The sequence below is a fragment of the Toxorhynchites rutilus genome, chromosome 2, assembly GCF_029784135.1.
Source record: "Toxorhynchites rutilus septentrionalis strain SRP chromosome 2, ASM2978413v1, whole genome shotgun sequence".
Lineage (NCBI taxonomy): Eukaryota > Metazoa > Arthropoda > Insecta > Diptera > Culicidae > Toxorhynchites > Toxorhynchites rutilus.
Window position 1 is genome coordinate 182,706,561 of NC_073745.1, and position 16,238 is coordinate 182,722,798.

Consider the following 16,238-nt stretch of genomic DNA (forward strand, 5'->3'; position numbering starts at 1 on the left):
GCCACGGAGAAGAGCAAAAATGCCTGCCTGGCAACGCCTGATCGTGGCCTGGATGGAGAAACACTGCGAACGTTTCGAAGGAGCGAGCATCAAGGATGAAACCATGATGGAGGGCGCTTCCTAATCGGTGCACGTCTCGACAGGTGAGAAATCCCGCGAGGGTGACTGTGACGGGTTGCGCGTCAAGTTGGAGGGCAATTCCTAATCGGTACACGTCTCGACGGGTAAATGGATGCCTGCGAAGAGGACATAAGCGCAGTGGAATGAAAAGCGAATAGAGAGAAAAAATGTTGAGAAAAAGGGAAGGACAACGCTAGTCAGCGTTGAAAACTCGAAGAGTGCATGAGCACAGCCGCCCCCTGAAGTAGTCGCCTAGACGTGGTCCCAGGGGGAATAAGGCAACGAGTAGAGGGCTTGGTTTTTGTGGGTGCGATCCCCACTCGACGTCTGGGTTAACCCTTCCCAGATAAGGCTGGTAGAGCGTTCCTCACCTCTATAAAAAAAATGGGGCGTTACAATATGCTCTCCCAAACGCAAGTCGACGAGATCAAGCAGCAGGTGCAGAGAGAACTAAGCTCCAGAACAAGCAGAGCAAGCGATGTGTCGAGACGAAGTTCAGTACGGCTGAGCAATTCATTCGCGAGTGGGGCACGCGAATCAGCACCAGTGGAGGCCACAGTACAACAACCCCCTGAGCCGGAAGATCCACAGCCAGATCAACAACTACTACGCGATCTGGTCTTCCATTACGACGAGGCGATCTCACAGTTCCGCGACACGGACCCTTTGTCGCGCCCCAGGATCCCGAAGTTGCAGCATTCCCGCAGGCTGACAAGTGCAGTAAAGCTCATGAACGAGCACGTTCTTCCGCTGCACTTGGTTGATGCTGAGAACATGGAGGAGCTGCAACTGAAAGTTTACTGTGCTGCTGTGGCGACCGCCAAAAGTTTAGGATACCGTATTAGGCCAAGAGGCGGACTGCTCCAACATCTCCGTGAAAGGCGTGAGCCTCCGTGGCGAAGGAGATTGGAGCAACGGATCCTAAACAAGCGCGCCGCAATTGGAAGACTGATGGCGTACAAAAGAGGCAGCAGATCGGTGAAATTATGTCGCCAAGTTGCTGTGATCGTGCGGCCTACTGAACTTCGCCAGCTGGGAGCTCACCAGCTGACGGAAAAACTCGACACACTGGTACAGCAATTGAGCGTCCTAACTAAACGGCTGAAACGTTACTCTGACTCTGCAAAGCGCCAGGAACAAAATCGGATGTTCAGAGATAACGAAAAAGCGTTCTACGACCACATTAGCGACGAGAAGCCCGACTACCGCGAAGGTTTGCCAGATATTAGCGATGTGACGAACTTCTGGGCTGGTATTTGGGAAACCCCAGTACAACATCGCGAAGGGCAAATGTGGTTAAGACGGGAGGAGGAGAGTTGTGGTGAAATTGGAGAGATGCCAGCTATCATCGTCGGAGAGAACGATGTCCGCGAAGCCTCGCGGTACCTGAGGAACTGGGCAGCACCGGGCCCCGATGGTGTCCAGAACTTTTGGCACAAGAAGCTGACCGTCGCACATCCAAAGATAACTGAGTGCTTCAACAAGGTGCTACGTGACCCACACAACCTTCCTGAATTCGCCACCCGTGGCGTCACCTTCCTCCTCCCGAAAGACAGCAACACATTGAACCCATCAAAGTACAGACCGATAACGTGCCTATCGAGTCTGTACAAAATACTGAGCAGCATAATTACCGCCAAAGTTTCTGCTCACTGCGAACAGCATCACATCATCGCAGAAGAGCAGAAAGGATGCAGGAAAAATACGCATGGCTGCAAAGACCAGGCCATCATCGACGCAGCCATAGTCGGCCAGGCGGTATATAACCAGCGGAACCTAAGTATGGCCTACATCGATTACAGGAAGGCTTATGACTCCATACCTCACTCGTTTCTCGTCCGGGTATTGGAGCTCTACAAGATTGATCCCGTCGTCGTTAGGTTCCTGCAGCATGCGATGAGGCAGTGGAGCACGTCTCTGCACCTCAGTGATGGGGAAAATGTGTTGCAGTCTAGAACGCTGCAGATAAAGAGGGGGATATTCCAAGGCGACTCTTTCAGCCCGCTTTGGTTTTGTCTGGCACTGAACCCCCTCAGTAGGACGCTCAATAGAAACGGTCATGGCTATAAAATAAGGTATGGAGACGGCGCCCACGAAGAAGTGACCCATACCTTCTACATGGATGATCTCAAGGTCTACGCTGATTCACGTCAGCGTCTAGGTGTAGCTATCCGGGTTGTCGAAGACATAAGCAGGGACATCTTCATGGAGTTCGGCCTCGACAAGTGCCGCTGTGTCCATCTGCTGAAAGGGCAGCTTACCGAATCCGGAGATTACGAGGTCTATGACGGCGAGTTCATAAGAGACATGGTTCGTGGCGAATCCTATAAATATCTTGGATTCCGACAGCTCACCGGGATTCGCCACTCCGACATCAAGACGGAGCTGCGAGACAAGTTCTTGAGTCGAGTGAACTGTGTCCTGAGGACTTTCCTCAACGCGGGGAACAAGGTACGCGCGATCAACACATTCGCGGTTCCCCTGCTGACCTTCAGTTTTGGTGTAGTCAAATGGAGCAAAACTGACCTAGAGGACCTTGAGAGGAGGATGAGGAAAGCATTCAAAGGGGCCGGAATGCACCATCCTCAATCGGTACTGAAGAGAGTTTCACTGCCACGCAAAGAAGGGGGACTTGGAATAGTCGACATATCTGCACTGTGTGTTGCCCAGGTACGACAACTGCGCGAGTACTTCGCAGAACGTGCCAACCAAAACGCGCTATACCGGGCTGTCTGCGCCGCCGACAGAGGATACAGCGCTCTGCACTTGGCGCAAGCGGAGTACCAACTCAACTGCAATCTGCAGACAGTGGAGGAGAAGATTGCAGCTTGGAAGCAGAAGGCATCAACTGGACCGGCCACACGTCGACAAGGCCGCATCTAATCTGTGGCTAACGCGTGGTGAACTCTCTTCAGTAGTAGAAGCCGACATGATAGCCATCCAGGACAGGATAATGCCGACGAGAAACTGCAGGCGGTACGTCTGGCATCAAGACGTTGATGACATTTGCCGGATGTGCCATCAACCAGGTGAAAACATAGAACACATTATGGGAGGCTGTCCCGTTTTGGCCAACGCAGCCTACACCGAGCGCCACAACAACGTGGCCCGTATTGTTCATCGACAACTGGCGCTCCAATGTGCTCTACTGGAAGACAACGTACCAAACTACCGGTACCTGCCTGCACCTGTCCTGGAAAATGACCGTTTCAAGCTGTACTGGGATCGCACTGTTCTGACCGACCTCTCGATCCACCACAACCGCCCAGATATAATGGTTTACGACAAGAGCGACCGCAAAGTCACCATCATCGATGTCGCTATTGCACTGAACCAGAATCTGGAGGAGACCCACGGTCGCAAAATCTGCAAGTACCGACCATTGGCCGTGGAGCTCAAGGAACTGTGGGGGCTAAGGGAGGTCCCAAGAATTGTTCCAGTCGTTCTCTCTGGAACTGGAGTTGTCCCGAAGACACTTCTGGAAGCGCTAAAGGTGTTGAACATGGAGAAGGAATTGGCCGGCATCCAAAAGTCGGTCATCCTTAGCACCTGCGCGATTGTCCGACAATTTCTCGGTCAGGACTGAAACAGCACGAGCATGCAGATACGTGCATTCCGCAGAGCCTAGTCCCCCTTTGGCATTCAGAAGCCCGGGGGCAGGTGAAAATTCTGGCTAGGTTCGCCTAGTTAAGAAGTGAGATAAGTCTGCCAAAAAAAAAAAAAAAAAAAAAAAATATATATATATATATATATATATATATACATATATATGTATATATGTATGTATATACATATATATATATATATATATATATATATATATATATATATATATATAAAATTCTCGTGTCATGATGTTCGTGGTCGAGCTCCTCCGGAACGGCTTGACCGATTTTCACGAAGTTATGCACTGAAAACTCGGTAGGCATGAGAATAGGACGTAAACTATATATGATACTGCTAGGGTACCGATTACCATATATTTTATACCGATTAGGGTGGTCCTATGCAAAAAAAATCTAAATAATTTGTATTTTTTTTTTATAAATTTGGCTTAAAAGTACATATAACCTCAAAGGTTTACCGCCATTTCTTATTTTTAATCGCGGTTTTAGTATTTTGGTATAAATAATATCCAAATAATCGACCCGCAGATTGTTTTTCAAAGAGAACGAATGTCATCCGAATCCGACCTTGAAACGCAATGCGTATAGACGTCATTGAGCTTCGTGTTCCATTTCTGTGAAGCGTAAATTGTTCTGAATTATCGAGTGAGACAAACAGCTTTTAAAACAAAAAATTTAAATGAACTATGGCTCTATTGTGTGTTCTGTGTAACAGAATAACACATTCTTTACAAGTAGGGAAAATATCGGACGAAAATAGTCTCTGATAATTATTTTCTATTCTGGATAATATTTTGGCTGAAATGCAAGGAGATTTATAGAAAAATAGTTGAGTTAGGGTCAAGGCTATGTCTACTAAGTATTCAAACAACATCGAATAAACATTTTCATTCAAATTTCAACAATTTAAATTGCTTTCGGGTCTGCTAATGACGAAATATGGGACATTTTTCGATATTGTTACCACAAACATAGGCTTTTTTATAGCCTTGCATGGCAGATGGAAACTGTACATTGCATTTTCTTAAAGATTTCACCAACGACACGACCACAAGCCTAGGTGGATGTCCAATACATCAACGAATGAACACTGCTAATGATGGACAATCACTCATAAAAATTAACAACGCAGACATTGACATGGAAAACCGTTCAGTAGTGCCATATTCGCCTCAGCTGAGCAAAATATTCGATGAAGAGCAACAAATTGCAACAACCTTATTATTCAATTATTATTCCTTTTTTCAATTTACATTTAACGTTCAAGAGAACAAACATGTCAGATTCGTGAATGAAATACATCGGGAATGGAATACAAGGAATGTTTTGTGTTTTTTTTTCAATTTTTGTCATCGGCTTGGCGCTCCATACCGCGGTATGTCAAACACAAGTATGAAAGAAAGAGTAACGAACGTTTCAATTATGTGTAGATCTTTAAAACATTTAAACACACTTACAATACATTAGTTATTTTTTATTTTACAATCAACATATTCACTAGAAATAATGTTTATGGCAGAACACCGTTTGCCGGGTCAGCTAGTCTATATACAGGGTTTTCCATTTCGGGCTTCCGAAAGTATACAGCCCTGCGCTGACAACCGTTTGACATAGCTGTCAACCAAAGCGTCATATCGTTAGTTGAATGTCTGCCATTTTACAAAATGGATCGTTTTAGCATCGCACAACGTGTTAATTTTGATAAATTATACTATAAAAATGATGAAAAACCGGCAAATGTTTTTCGAGCATTACGGACGGATTTTGGTCGTCATGGACGGCCTACAGAGCACACAATCGCTAATGTAGTGCGTAAATTCGAACAAACTGGATCCGTAGCGGATATTGTGAAACCTGTGCATCATCGTAATGTGCGTTCGGCCGAAAATATTGCTGCTGTTGTTGCCAGTGTGGAGTATGACCCGAATGTTTCGATTCCACGGCGTGCTCAGCAATTGGGCTTGTCAAACACACCATTGTGGCGAATTTTGCATTTGGACTTGCACCTACATCCATATAAAGTCCAACTGGTACAAAAATTAGAGCGTGGTGACCATGGAATGCGTCGGGCATACGTCGATTGGGTGAACGAACAACAGCAGCAAAATGCTGAATTTTCGCATCAAATTTTCTTTAGCGATGAGGCACATTTCTCGAGCTCGGTGGCTATGTGAACACCCAAAATTTCCGTATATGAGGCTCAGAAAATCCACACGTGATAGTTGAGAGGCCATTGCATCCGCCAAAAGTCACTGTTTGGTGCGCATTATGGTCTGGTGGAGTCATCGATCCGTATTTCTTTGAAAATGAGGACGGTGAGACGGTAACTGTGAATGGCGAGCGCTATGGCCGCATGTTAACCGATTTTTTTTGCCACAAATTGAAGATATGGATACGGATGACATGTGGTTTCAGCAGGACGGCGCCACGTGCCATACAAATGAAACACAAATTTCTACATTACTCGAGGATCAATCAAACAAATGAAACGAAATTTGGCATGTGGAGGTTTAAGGGTGCAATAAATGTTTTTACGGTAGTTAGATACTCCGCCCCCTCTCCTAGGGGGGCTGTCACACAAATGAAAAACAAATTTCTGCATTACTCGAGAATTAATCAAGCAAACGAAACCAAATTTGGCATGTGAAGATTTTAGGGGGCACGAAACGTTTCTATGGTGAATAGACACTCCTACCCCACCTATAAGAGGAAATGAGGGGAGGTGTCTGTCTTTATTCCATCATATTTTCTGTATCGAACATTTATTCCATGTAACGGAGAAACGTTTTATTTGCAAGTGGTTCAAAAATCTTGAACGAGAATTGTGTCTGAAAATAATCTGATATTATAATGACGAGTTTTGGTAGAAATACTAGGATTTTTATAGTAAAAGGTAAATTCAACGGGGTCGATTAGAAGATCAATCAATGAACAGTTTTGCGATTGGACTCACGAACTTGCGCTTAGTAAGAAAACGTAAATGTTTGAAGGTATTACAAACAAAATAACAATAACAAAAAACAAATTTTGGACGGGACGAAGTTTGCCGGCTCAGCTAGTATATTATACAAATGATATACACGTATTGGGGAGTAGGACATTTCCTGTTTCTTTGGGCTCATTTAATGTAACAAATCGGGATGCCATAACATGTGCTAAAAATTAACTTTGGGTGTAGTAAAATGAAAAATCATACTTTTCTACACTCTGAAAATATAGAGGTATGACTGCAACCATGATCTTAAATAATAAATTCAGTACATCATAAAACAGTAATCCAGAATGTTTAAACACTCGAAGAACCCCGCGGTGAATAGCTGTCTGTGTTACAGACGATAATGATGATGAGAACTTTGATGTGTCGCTTTTATCTCGTTAGAACAATATAGTATGAACGCTTGACGTTAATTCTAATTAATTAGTGAAACGTCACTGCAGGAAGGACGTGTTTCGTGTTTCGTATACTAGGCGTCAAGTGCACAGTAGCTGTCAACCAGAGAGCAATTTGTTTCACCGATTCAAAGTGTAAGAAATTCACGTTCAACGTCTAATAACGTTATCGATTCTGCACGAAAATAATAAATCGAGCGGTGACATCACGGAATGTTCTCACGTTCCGACTGTTCTCGTGAAATTTGAATGAGATCTCACTTGTTGCTATAATTGAATTTCCTCTTACAAAACGCATTTGTTCGTTAGGCGCACAAAATTGATTTTAGATATATTGACTATCTTTAAAAACAAACTCGACGGACACGCTGGAATCAGAACCCATCCTGTGGATGGGAAAAAAAAGATTTTGTGAGCAACGAAAATAGGTCTTCTACTTATGTATTCACTAGAGGCTATACAACGTGACGTGAACTTTTCCTACATTCAACACCCGAATGATAACCGCGAACAGCAGACAGTAATGCAAGAAAGTTTTCCAATCGGTCGCATGAGAATAGGAAAACAATAATGGCTACAGAAAATCTGTTTCATGCTGCAGACAACGGGGGAGTAAAATTCCATCCTTTTATTCTTTAGGGCGTTATCGGTAGCTATAGATATTTTTTCTGGGAAATACTAACGAAAGGCATTATGTTCCAATGAGAAAAAATATATTTATAACGCAAGGTTATGAACACGATTCCAGACACAAGACTTCTTCGGTTATTTTTTGTTTTTTTTTTTGTTGAAACGCATTTCTGATATTTTGGAATATACACTCGAAAATAAAATTAAAGATATGAGTGCGAAATCGAAATTTTCAGGTCATTTTTGAAATGATGTAGCTTCGTGGAAAATCAACGCATAAGGATGGAATATATATCATTTGAAAACTTCAAGTTTATAGTTTTGCAATTTTATTTCTTTCTGATATTTTTGTTCACTACACTTACGCACACCTAGATAAAAATTTGTACGTAGAATATTAGATGAATTTCAAAAATTAAGCGTTTCCCATCTTCATGCGTTGATTTTTTACAAGGCACTACAGCATCTCAAAAATAATTTCAAAGGGCCTGGCCGGGTAAGGGAGTAAAAAGTGCCCCCAAACCAAATCACCAGCTGTATGGCAAATATTGTATAGGATATTAAATAAGAAATTTTGGCGGTTTATTTGAATCCCTATGTGGTTTGACGTAGGATCTATAGTGAAAAACGTACTTTTTCGTTTATTTCACGCCATCCTCAACAGATCCGAGATAAAAATTTGAAAAAAAATATTGAATGTACTACGATGTATCAAGAAAAAATATCAAAAAAATATTTCATCAAAAATTTTAGTACTAAAAAAGTATTGAAATTTTGAATTTTTTTTTTTGGGATTTAGAGATTCAGTACTATTCTAATTCATATTTAAATGTGTTTCTACGGCTTTTCTACATATGTATGATTTTTTTCAGTTTTGCGCGGAGCCAAAAAACATTTTTTTTTATATTTCCAAATAATCTGGCAATGTAAGGGAATAAAAAGTCCCCCAAACCAAATCACCAGCTGTATGGAAAATATTGTATAGGGTACTAAATAAAACATTTTGGCAATAGTATCATATATTTGAGTCCTTATATGATTACACCATATGATCTATGGTGAAAAAGGCACCTTTTCGTTTTTTTTCACGTCATTCTCAATAGCTTTGAGACAACAATATGAAAAAAAAAACTGAAAGTACATCTTACTTAGGTGTATCGATCAATAGTTTCAAACAATTTTTTCATCAGAAAAACTAACACTAAAAAAATTTGTAAATTAATTTTTATCTTTATTTTAAATTAAATTTTAATTTTTTTTTAATTTTGACATTCAGTACTACTCTAGTTTGTATTCAAATTTCTTCCTACGTCTGAGGCCCAATTTTGCTCTAATTTTTATTTAAATGCGTTTGTATGTGTTGTTTTTTCCACATGTAGCGTAATTTTTTCTTGAATTTAAAGAGGGTTGCGCGAAAAAAAAATTGTTTTTTTTTGCATTTTTAATTTATTTTGAATTTAGAGACCCATTAATGCTCTAATATTTTTTAAATTTTGTTTTTCATATGTCTAAATTTTGTCGGTATATTTAGAGCATTGCGCTGTACAACTTTTTTTCTCGTATCTTAAAATATATTAGATTATCTTTACATTGGATTTAGAAGGTTTACCAAATTCATCAGTATGATAGAGCTCTGTGAGAAAAAAATAAAGTCCTTGTGGAAAGATCATTCGGATTAATGAGAAGAACACCTCAAAAAATCCGTTTTGCTTTTTTAATATTTTAATCTTACAATTGAAAACACGAATACAATAAAATAATCGATTTCAAAAAAATTAAAAAAATGCAGACGATGAAGAAAATTATTTTTGTGCACCGTAATGCTATTGAAAATTCAGGAAAAATTACGCCACATGTAAAACAAAGACACGTACGAACGCATTTAAATAAAAATTTGAGCAGTGAGTCTCAAAGTTATATTTTTTTTTCAAAATTGCGAAATGCCACAAAATCTATAACATTTTTTTGTACTGTGTATTTATTTTTTTTATTATTAGATGAGAAAATAGTTTGAAGATATTTATCAATCTAGAAAAGCCGTAGAAACACATATCAATATGAATTAGAGTAGTACTGAATCTCTAAATCCCAAAAACAAAAATTCAAAATTTAAATATTTTTTTAGTACTAAAATTTTTGATGAATTTTTTTTTTTGATATTTTTTCTTGATACACCGTAGTAAGATGCACATTCAGTATTTTTTTCAAATTTTTATCTCGGATCTTTTGAGGATAGCGTGAAATAAACGAAAAAGTACGTTTTTCACTATAGATCCTACGTCAAACCATATAGGGGTTCAAATAAACCGCCAAAATTTCTTATTTATTATTCTTTACAATATTTGCCATACAGCTAGTGAATTGGTTTGGGGGCACTTTTTACTCCCTTACCCGGCCAGGCCCTTTTCGACTCCGCCCTCTGTTTCTCTAATTTCGAGTGTGTCGAGTGTATTTTTAAGAGTGTGTTTCTGTGGTTCAAGTGACGAGGAAAATTGAAAAAGTGAAACCACCCATCGAGCGTTCACGGTATGTTTCAAATTCCAGTAATGACAGCCGACAATACAGATATTAAAATACTTTACTTCTTTTTTTTCTTTCGTGACATGCGGTTAGTCTTATTGAACTGTGAACTTGAATTGTCATTTTAATCTGTGAAGTATTTTGACTTTTAGATACCCAGTTTATTATCCATAAAAAGAAAAAAAAAGGCAATGTAATATCGAGATTTTTTCACGTTATAGTCACACAGAGCATTGCTTTATCTCTCCGTAAGTTGCAGTAACATCCACATGAATCATTTGTTGATTCAATTTATGCAACGGAAACGTTTTCCGAAAATGCAAATTCTACTTCTCTCCACAGGTGTGAGAAATTCCAAATGTGGCCTCTGTTTCAATGACAAACCTACCCACTACGCGCAGCTCCAGGAAGATCGACGTTGGCGGATGTGTTGAAACCTGGCATTCGTACCATCCAGCATCCCGGTCCTGAACGAACTTTATCTGCAGCGTCCAATCCTGCAATTGCATAGCAATATATATATATATATATATATATATATATATATATATATATATATATATATATATATATATATATATATATATATATATATATATATATATATATATATATATATATATATATATATATATATATATATATATATATATATATATATATATATATATAAATATATATATATATATATATACATTTTATAGAGAGAGTGGATTCTTGCAGCTAAACCATGCCATTGCGTACGAACCTCGGAGTTCTGTAGATGTGTTGCACTGAACCGTTCGTCGCTGCTGTAAGTAGTCAGCCCGACGGTTAGTAGATGATAATCCTTCCTCCTGATCCATGATACCTAGAGCAAAGTGAAGAATGAGAAGCTATACTGTGGAAGCAAAGTATAATATAATGCATAAGAGTAAACATTCAGGCTGGTCGTTTCGTGGCTTTTTATTGTTATGTGAGAGGCGGAAGAACGTTTGCACCTGCGAAAACGGAACAATACCCAACCACGTGCTGACAATAGCGCGCCGCGAGAAAACAGGAAGAACACAAAATGCAGGAAGATGTTTACGGTTGGAGAAAAGTGAATGCGAGCTCATTCCCTAGAAGCGATGGAATGAATTTACGCTGGATACCTCCGTTACCCATAGCCCGGAATTCATGTCACCATCGTAATATAAAGACAGAGGCAAAACCAACTGAATTTCACTAAGTAAAAAGTGCCCACCATTGTGCCACCGTAGAAGGTGGAGTGCACATTTTAATTAAGGGGATTTTTTGTATTTGGTTTCTTGTGTGGAAACTTGTAGTAAGTGCTGTGTGTGCTTTGGAAAATGTGAAAAAGCCTCAAGACTTGTATGTATACATTCGCAGCAGCAGCACGAAGATCACCTACTAAAGAATAAATGTATCTTTGAACTTTCTTGCGCCTTAGATGACAGTGCCTAACGCGAGAGAAATAGGAGAATCTCATTCATTTGTCATCAAAGCATAACTGAAACACTAGCGTTCGTGGTTGGAAATGTGGTGTCATTATGCGGCATCTGTTTCCTTTTTTGTTTGGATTTATTGAGATGGTTATGTTACCTTTATTCATTTCTTTTTCCTAACATAGAATGGGCAGAATTTTTATCTCGTTTTTTTTAATAATAATAAACTTAATTTAAATGACTTCCACTCTACATTCATATCTTTATATGAGACAATCATTTTAATCATATTTCGGTTTACGTGAAGCAATTTTTAAAGAATCAAAAACTTATGAGCTATTGAACGAAGCTTATATTCAGTCATGATAAATTTTTATGCTACTATGTATATCAGAGCAGTGTACGAGTTAATAATTCAGGGGCTCAGAAGAAAAGAGGTGTAAGTGACATGTTAAATTTTCTCTTCATCGACACTCTCTTTTGGTCATAAATAAGCTGCAAACACATTGCCAGCTGTATTTGACAATGTGGAAGATAAGTCAAATCCTCAACTATCGGTTTCTATAGCAAACTTAAATTGGAATGTTTTTACAGCTGAGTTTTAAACAAAAGAAATAGTTGAAGAGAAAATCGAAAGAAAACCGATCCAAATTTTTCGATTTCCGACGAAAACCAAATCTGTAAAATTATTCAAATAATAAAAAACTAAAGAAATGAAAAAAATAAATTAAAACTAATCCAGAACCATTCTTTCAATCGTTTATTTTTTTTTCAATTACACCTAACTCTTAATGATCACGTCAACCTTCTGATTCTATTCTATCCTACTTTTTTCCCCCTACTATGGAGTGGTTAGTGTGTGCACAAGTTCGTTTCAGGGTACTCACGAATGATCTAAATCCGGACACAGAGCCACAAGGTTACATAAATTAATTGTTTCATAAATTAATACGAACTAGAAAGAACTATCTTATTTGTCAAATAAAAAATCAAAAGCTTTTTGTCAATTGTACCATAATCTTCACACCAACTCACGCTATTCTAATAAAGAATAAAAAAAAACTCCGAAAATTGCTGGAAAAGCCAATTCAAATCAATAATTACAAATACTTCTCTTTTATACAAATCGTCAAAATGAAATGAAACTTAAAAAAATCACTCTTTATCATCACTTGAATTCACTGATTCGCTCGGCGGCTCAGAGGGAAGAGATCGATTTGGTTTTATTTCGTAAATTCGAAACCTATCGAATATTCTACAATGTTTTTTGTCCTAATTCTGTTTTCACGAATAATTCCCGCTGTGTCATATTTGAAATATGAAATCTTTATTCATTATTTGGTTAAGCTTAATAAGTTTTAATCAATTAATTAATCATAAGTTTAATTTGTTTAAACTGTGTATTATTGTGGTTGATATAATTCTTTTCGTCTCCGTCTTAAGTTCATAAAATCTATGTGTCCATTTGAATTTCTGTGGTGTGGTATTTTCAAATCTTAAGACGCGTCCACATTACGCCAATCGGCCTTGGCCGCCCGGTAAAGCCGACTAAATGTGGACGTACCGCCCAGGCTTGCTGACGTGCCGAAAACCTACTCGAATCAAACCGAACCCAACTCGAAACAAGTGGGTCCGGATCGAAGAAAGTCGAACCAAAACAAAACGAAGTAAATTAGCTTTGACGATATTGTGCTTCGTGTGTTCGTGACGGCTTCGTACATCCGATGGGAATTCGGCTTCGTGCACTCGATGGGGCGTCCACATTACATAACGAACCGAATATGCCGCCTGGTACAGGCCGATCGGCATTATTATGTGGACGCGCCTTTAGAATCAGAGTTAGCTGTGAGCATCGAGTATTTGCGAGTATTTCCCGCGTAATTTTAAGTGAAATCATCAATCAATCAAGTCAATCAGTAATATAACTCTTGTGGTCGATCGTTTGAATTTGAACAGTGTTCGTGTGTTAGTGTCGATAAGCTATTATAGTACCTCTTATATTGTATCGTACAAACGTTCTTAACCCTTTCGATACGGCAGTGTGCTCCGCCGGAGTGCACGAAGCACTGCTCCGAAAAGTATGCACATCGCGCTAGTGTGATCGATGTGTAGTATCACTCTCATGTCGTCTGAAGACGACGCTCGTACACACAGACTCTGCCTGTGTGTTTTCCATGATTGTGTGGGATTGCTACAGATAGCCCTAGTTCGCCTTCCAATAAGAAGTGTCACGAGTAACATGCGTGTACCATTGGCACGGCGCGTACCATGGCCCGACAAAATTCTGTACCATTTGGTACGGCACAGAGCTGTGCCATGGTACACTTGGCACGGTTGGCATAGCTGGCACAGCTCGCACACTTTGGCACAGTTGGCACAGTTGGCACACTTTGGCACAGCTGGCACAGATTGGCACAGCTGGCACGTTTGGTACAAATAGCATGAATGACACAAATGACACAAATGGCACAAATGGCACATTTGGTACACTTACTACGAATGGTATGTTTCAGTGCACATATTCAAATCCCTATTTCTACTAAACGGTTCAGTTGCTTGCCCTGTTTGTATTTCTGTGTGCAGGGGATCGATTCAGTGCTGGTTTTTCAAAAGTAAAAATAATTATTGTTTCCCGTTTATTCCTCTGATTACTAGCGTACCGACAAACTATTTGGGCCCCGCAAGAAAAACATCCGAATCGCGCTAGGCGACGAAATTAATAATAGAAATTTTACCCCCTTCTTGTCAACACAACTAAACAATGGAACCTGAGAACCCAAAAACAGATTTATTTGATTTCGCAAGAAATATGGTGACAGTCAATAGGAATAAATTTTTATTAAATACACGTCTGCACAATTCTGAGGTCGAACATGGAAGAAGTACTACATTCCTATATTTTAATTCCACATCATAGAAGGACAATAGACAATTGTTGAAAGTTGTATCTGTGTGATGTTCTGCGCAGGATTAGGTGGCAACGATTTGACAACGTCTTTACACCGCACGTAAGGTCAGTATGCAACATCGCCGCCACCTTGAAAACATTGTTTTCAATTATATTACATCCTGAACTGAACCATCATCAACGAGAACTCTCTGGAAGTGTGTTCGTTGGCATCGCCGCTTGCTCATATTCCGTCGATCCCTGATTGTCCTTGGTTTCTTCCATCGGCAGCAAACAAATTTTTGTAACTGGTCGCACGATCACTCCTCGTCCGGTGCGCAATGAAACAACGCGTACTAACTTGTCCTTTCCAGGATGAACAGCAATTATTCGAGCTAGTGGCCATTTAACTGGCATTTGAAACTCATCCATCAGTACAACTAGTCTTCCTGGTTGGATATCCGTATTGGGGTGACAGGTTTTCGTATCCCGTTGAAACTCCTGAAGATACTCTTTCTTCCAATGATGCCAGAACTGTTGATAGATTCCCTGGATTTGTTGATAACGTTCAACGAGGCGATTTAGTGGTGTTCTATGCAAGTCTTGTTCCGGAAGCGATTGCAAAGAATCACCGATCAAGAAGTGCGCAGGAGTTAACGCGGTGATGTCATTTGGGTCCTTGCTCAGTGGTACTAAGGGCCGCGAATTCATGCTGGATTCGATTTGTGTCAGCACAGTGGTGAGGTCTTCGAAGGACAGCTTGGAATTGCCGAGTTGACGGTATAGTTGACACTTTGCCACTTTCACCGCTGACTCCCACAGTCCCCCGAAATGTGGGGCTTTCGGTGATTTGCCAAGTGATTTGCTCGCTGATATGGTTCGTTGTGATCTGATGAATCTTCTCTTCATCCTGCAGCATTCGGTATAAGTCTTCGAGCTCGTTACAAGCGCCTTGAAAATTTTTACCGTTGTTGGAATACAGGTCGGTTGGCCGTCCGCGACGGGCTATGAACCGACGACGTGTGGCCAGAAAAGCTGACGTAGATAGGTCACTGACCAATTCAATGTGCACTGCCTTGGTACAGAAACATATAAAAATGCATATATACGCTTTCGGCGAGGCAGCTCGCTTATGGATGGGTTTCGAGTAAACCGGTCCAGCATAATCCATCCCAGTGACGGCAAATGGTCGGGCGGGAGTAATTCGGTGTAGTGGAAGCTGTCCGATGTGTTGGCTTATTGGCACTGGGTTGGCTCGGGCGCATCGGTAACAATTGCGGAGAACACTACGGACGAGTCGGCGGTCTTGAATGGGCCAGTATTTTTCTCTCATAGTCGCGAGACTGAGACGGCCACCACCGTGAATGAGCTATGATTTGGCAAGTAGATGGGATAAGGGATGATTACATGGTAAAAGAGCGGGATGTTTGACTGAAAAAGGCTGGTCTGACAAATTTAACCTCCCCCCTACCCGCATGGTTCCCTCAAGGTCTAGAAATGGAGTCAGTAGGCGAGTCGACGATCGCTTCCCGACAGTTTTGTTATTTTGCAAAACTCGAATTTCCTCGAAGAATGCATCTGCTTGAGCTAATTGAACCAACGTCTGTTCGGCGATGCTTAGGTGTTCAGCAGTCAACG

The 16,238-nt window shown here is 40.4% G+C and overlaps 1 protein-coding gene across 6 annotated transcripts in view; it reads right to left on the reverse strand.

The window, feature by feature from the left end:
- The window catches only part of LOC129768731 (uncharacterized), a 168,194-nt gene that overhangs the window by 28,977 nt on the left and 122,979 nt on the right, over positions 1-16,238 (reverse strand). For all 6 annotated transcript variants that reach the window (XM_055770570.1, XM_055770572.1, XM_055770571.1 and 3 more), the window contains exons 4-5: positions 11,035-11,136; positions 10,675-10,783 (exon numbers count right to left, since the gene is read on the reverse strand). In XM_055770570.1, coding sequence (XP_055626545.1) covers positions 10,675-10,783; positions 11,035-11,136 — 211 coding nt within the window. The remainder of the gene's footprint in view (positions 1-10,674; positions 10,784-11,034; positions 11,137-16,238) is intronic.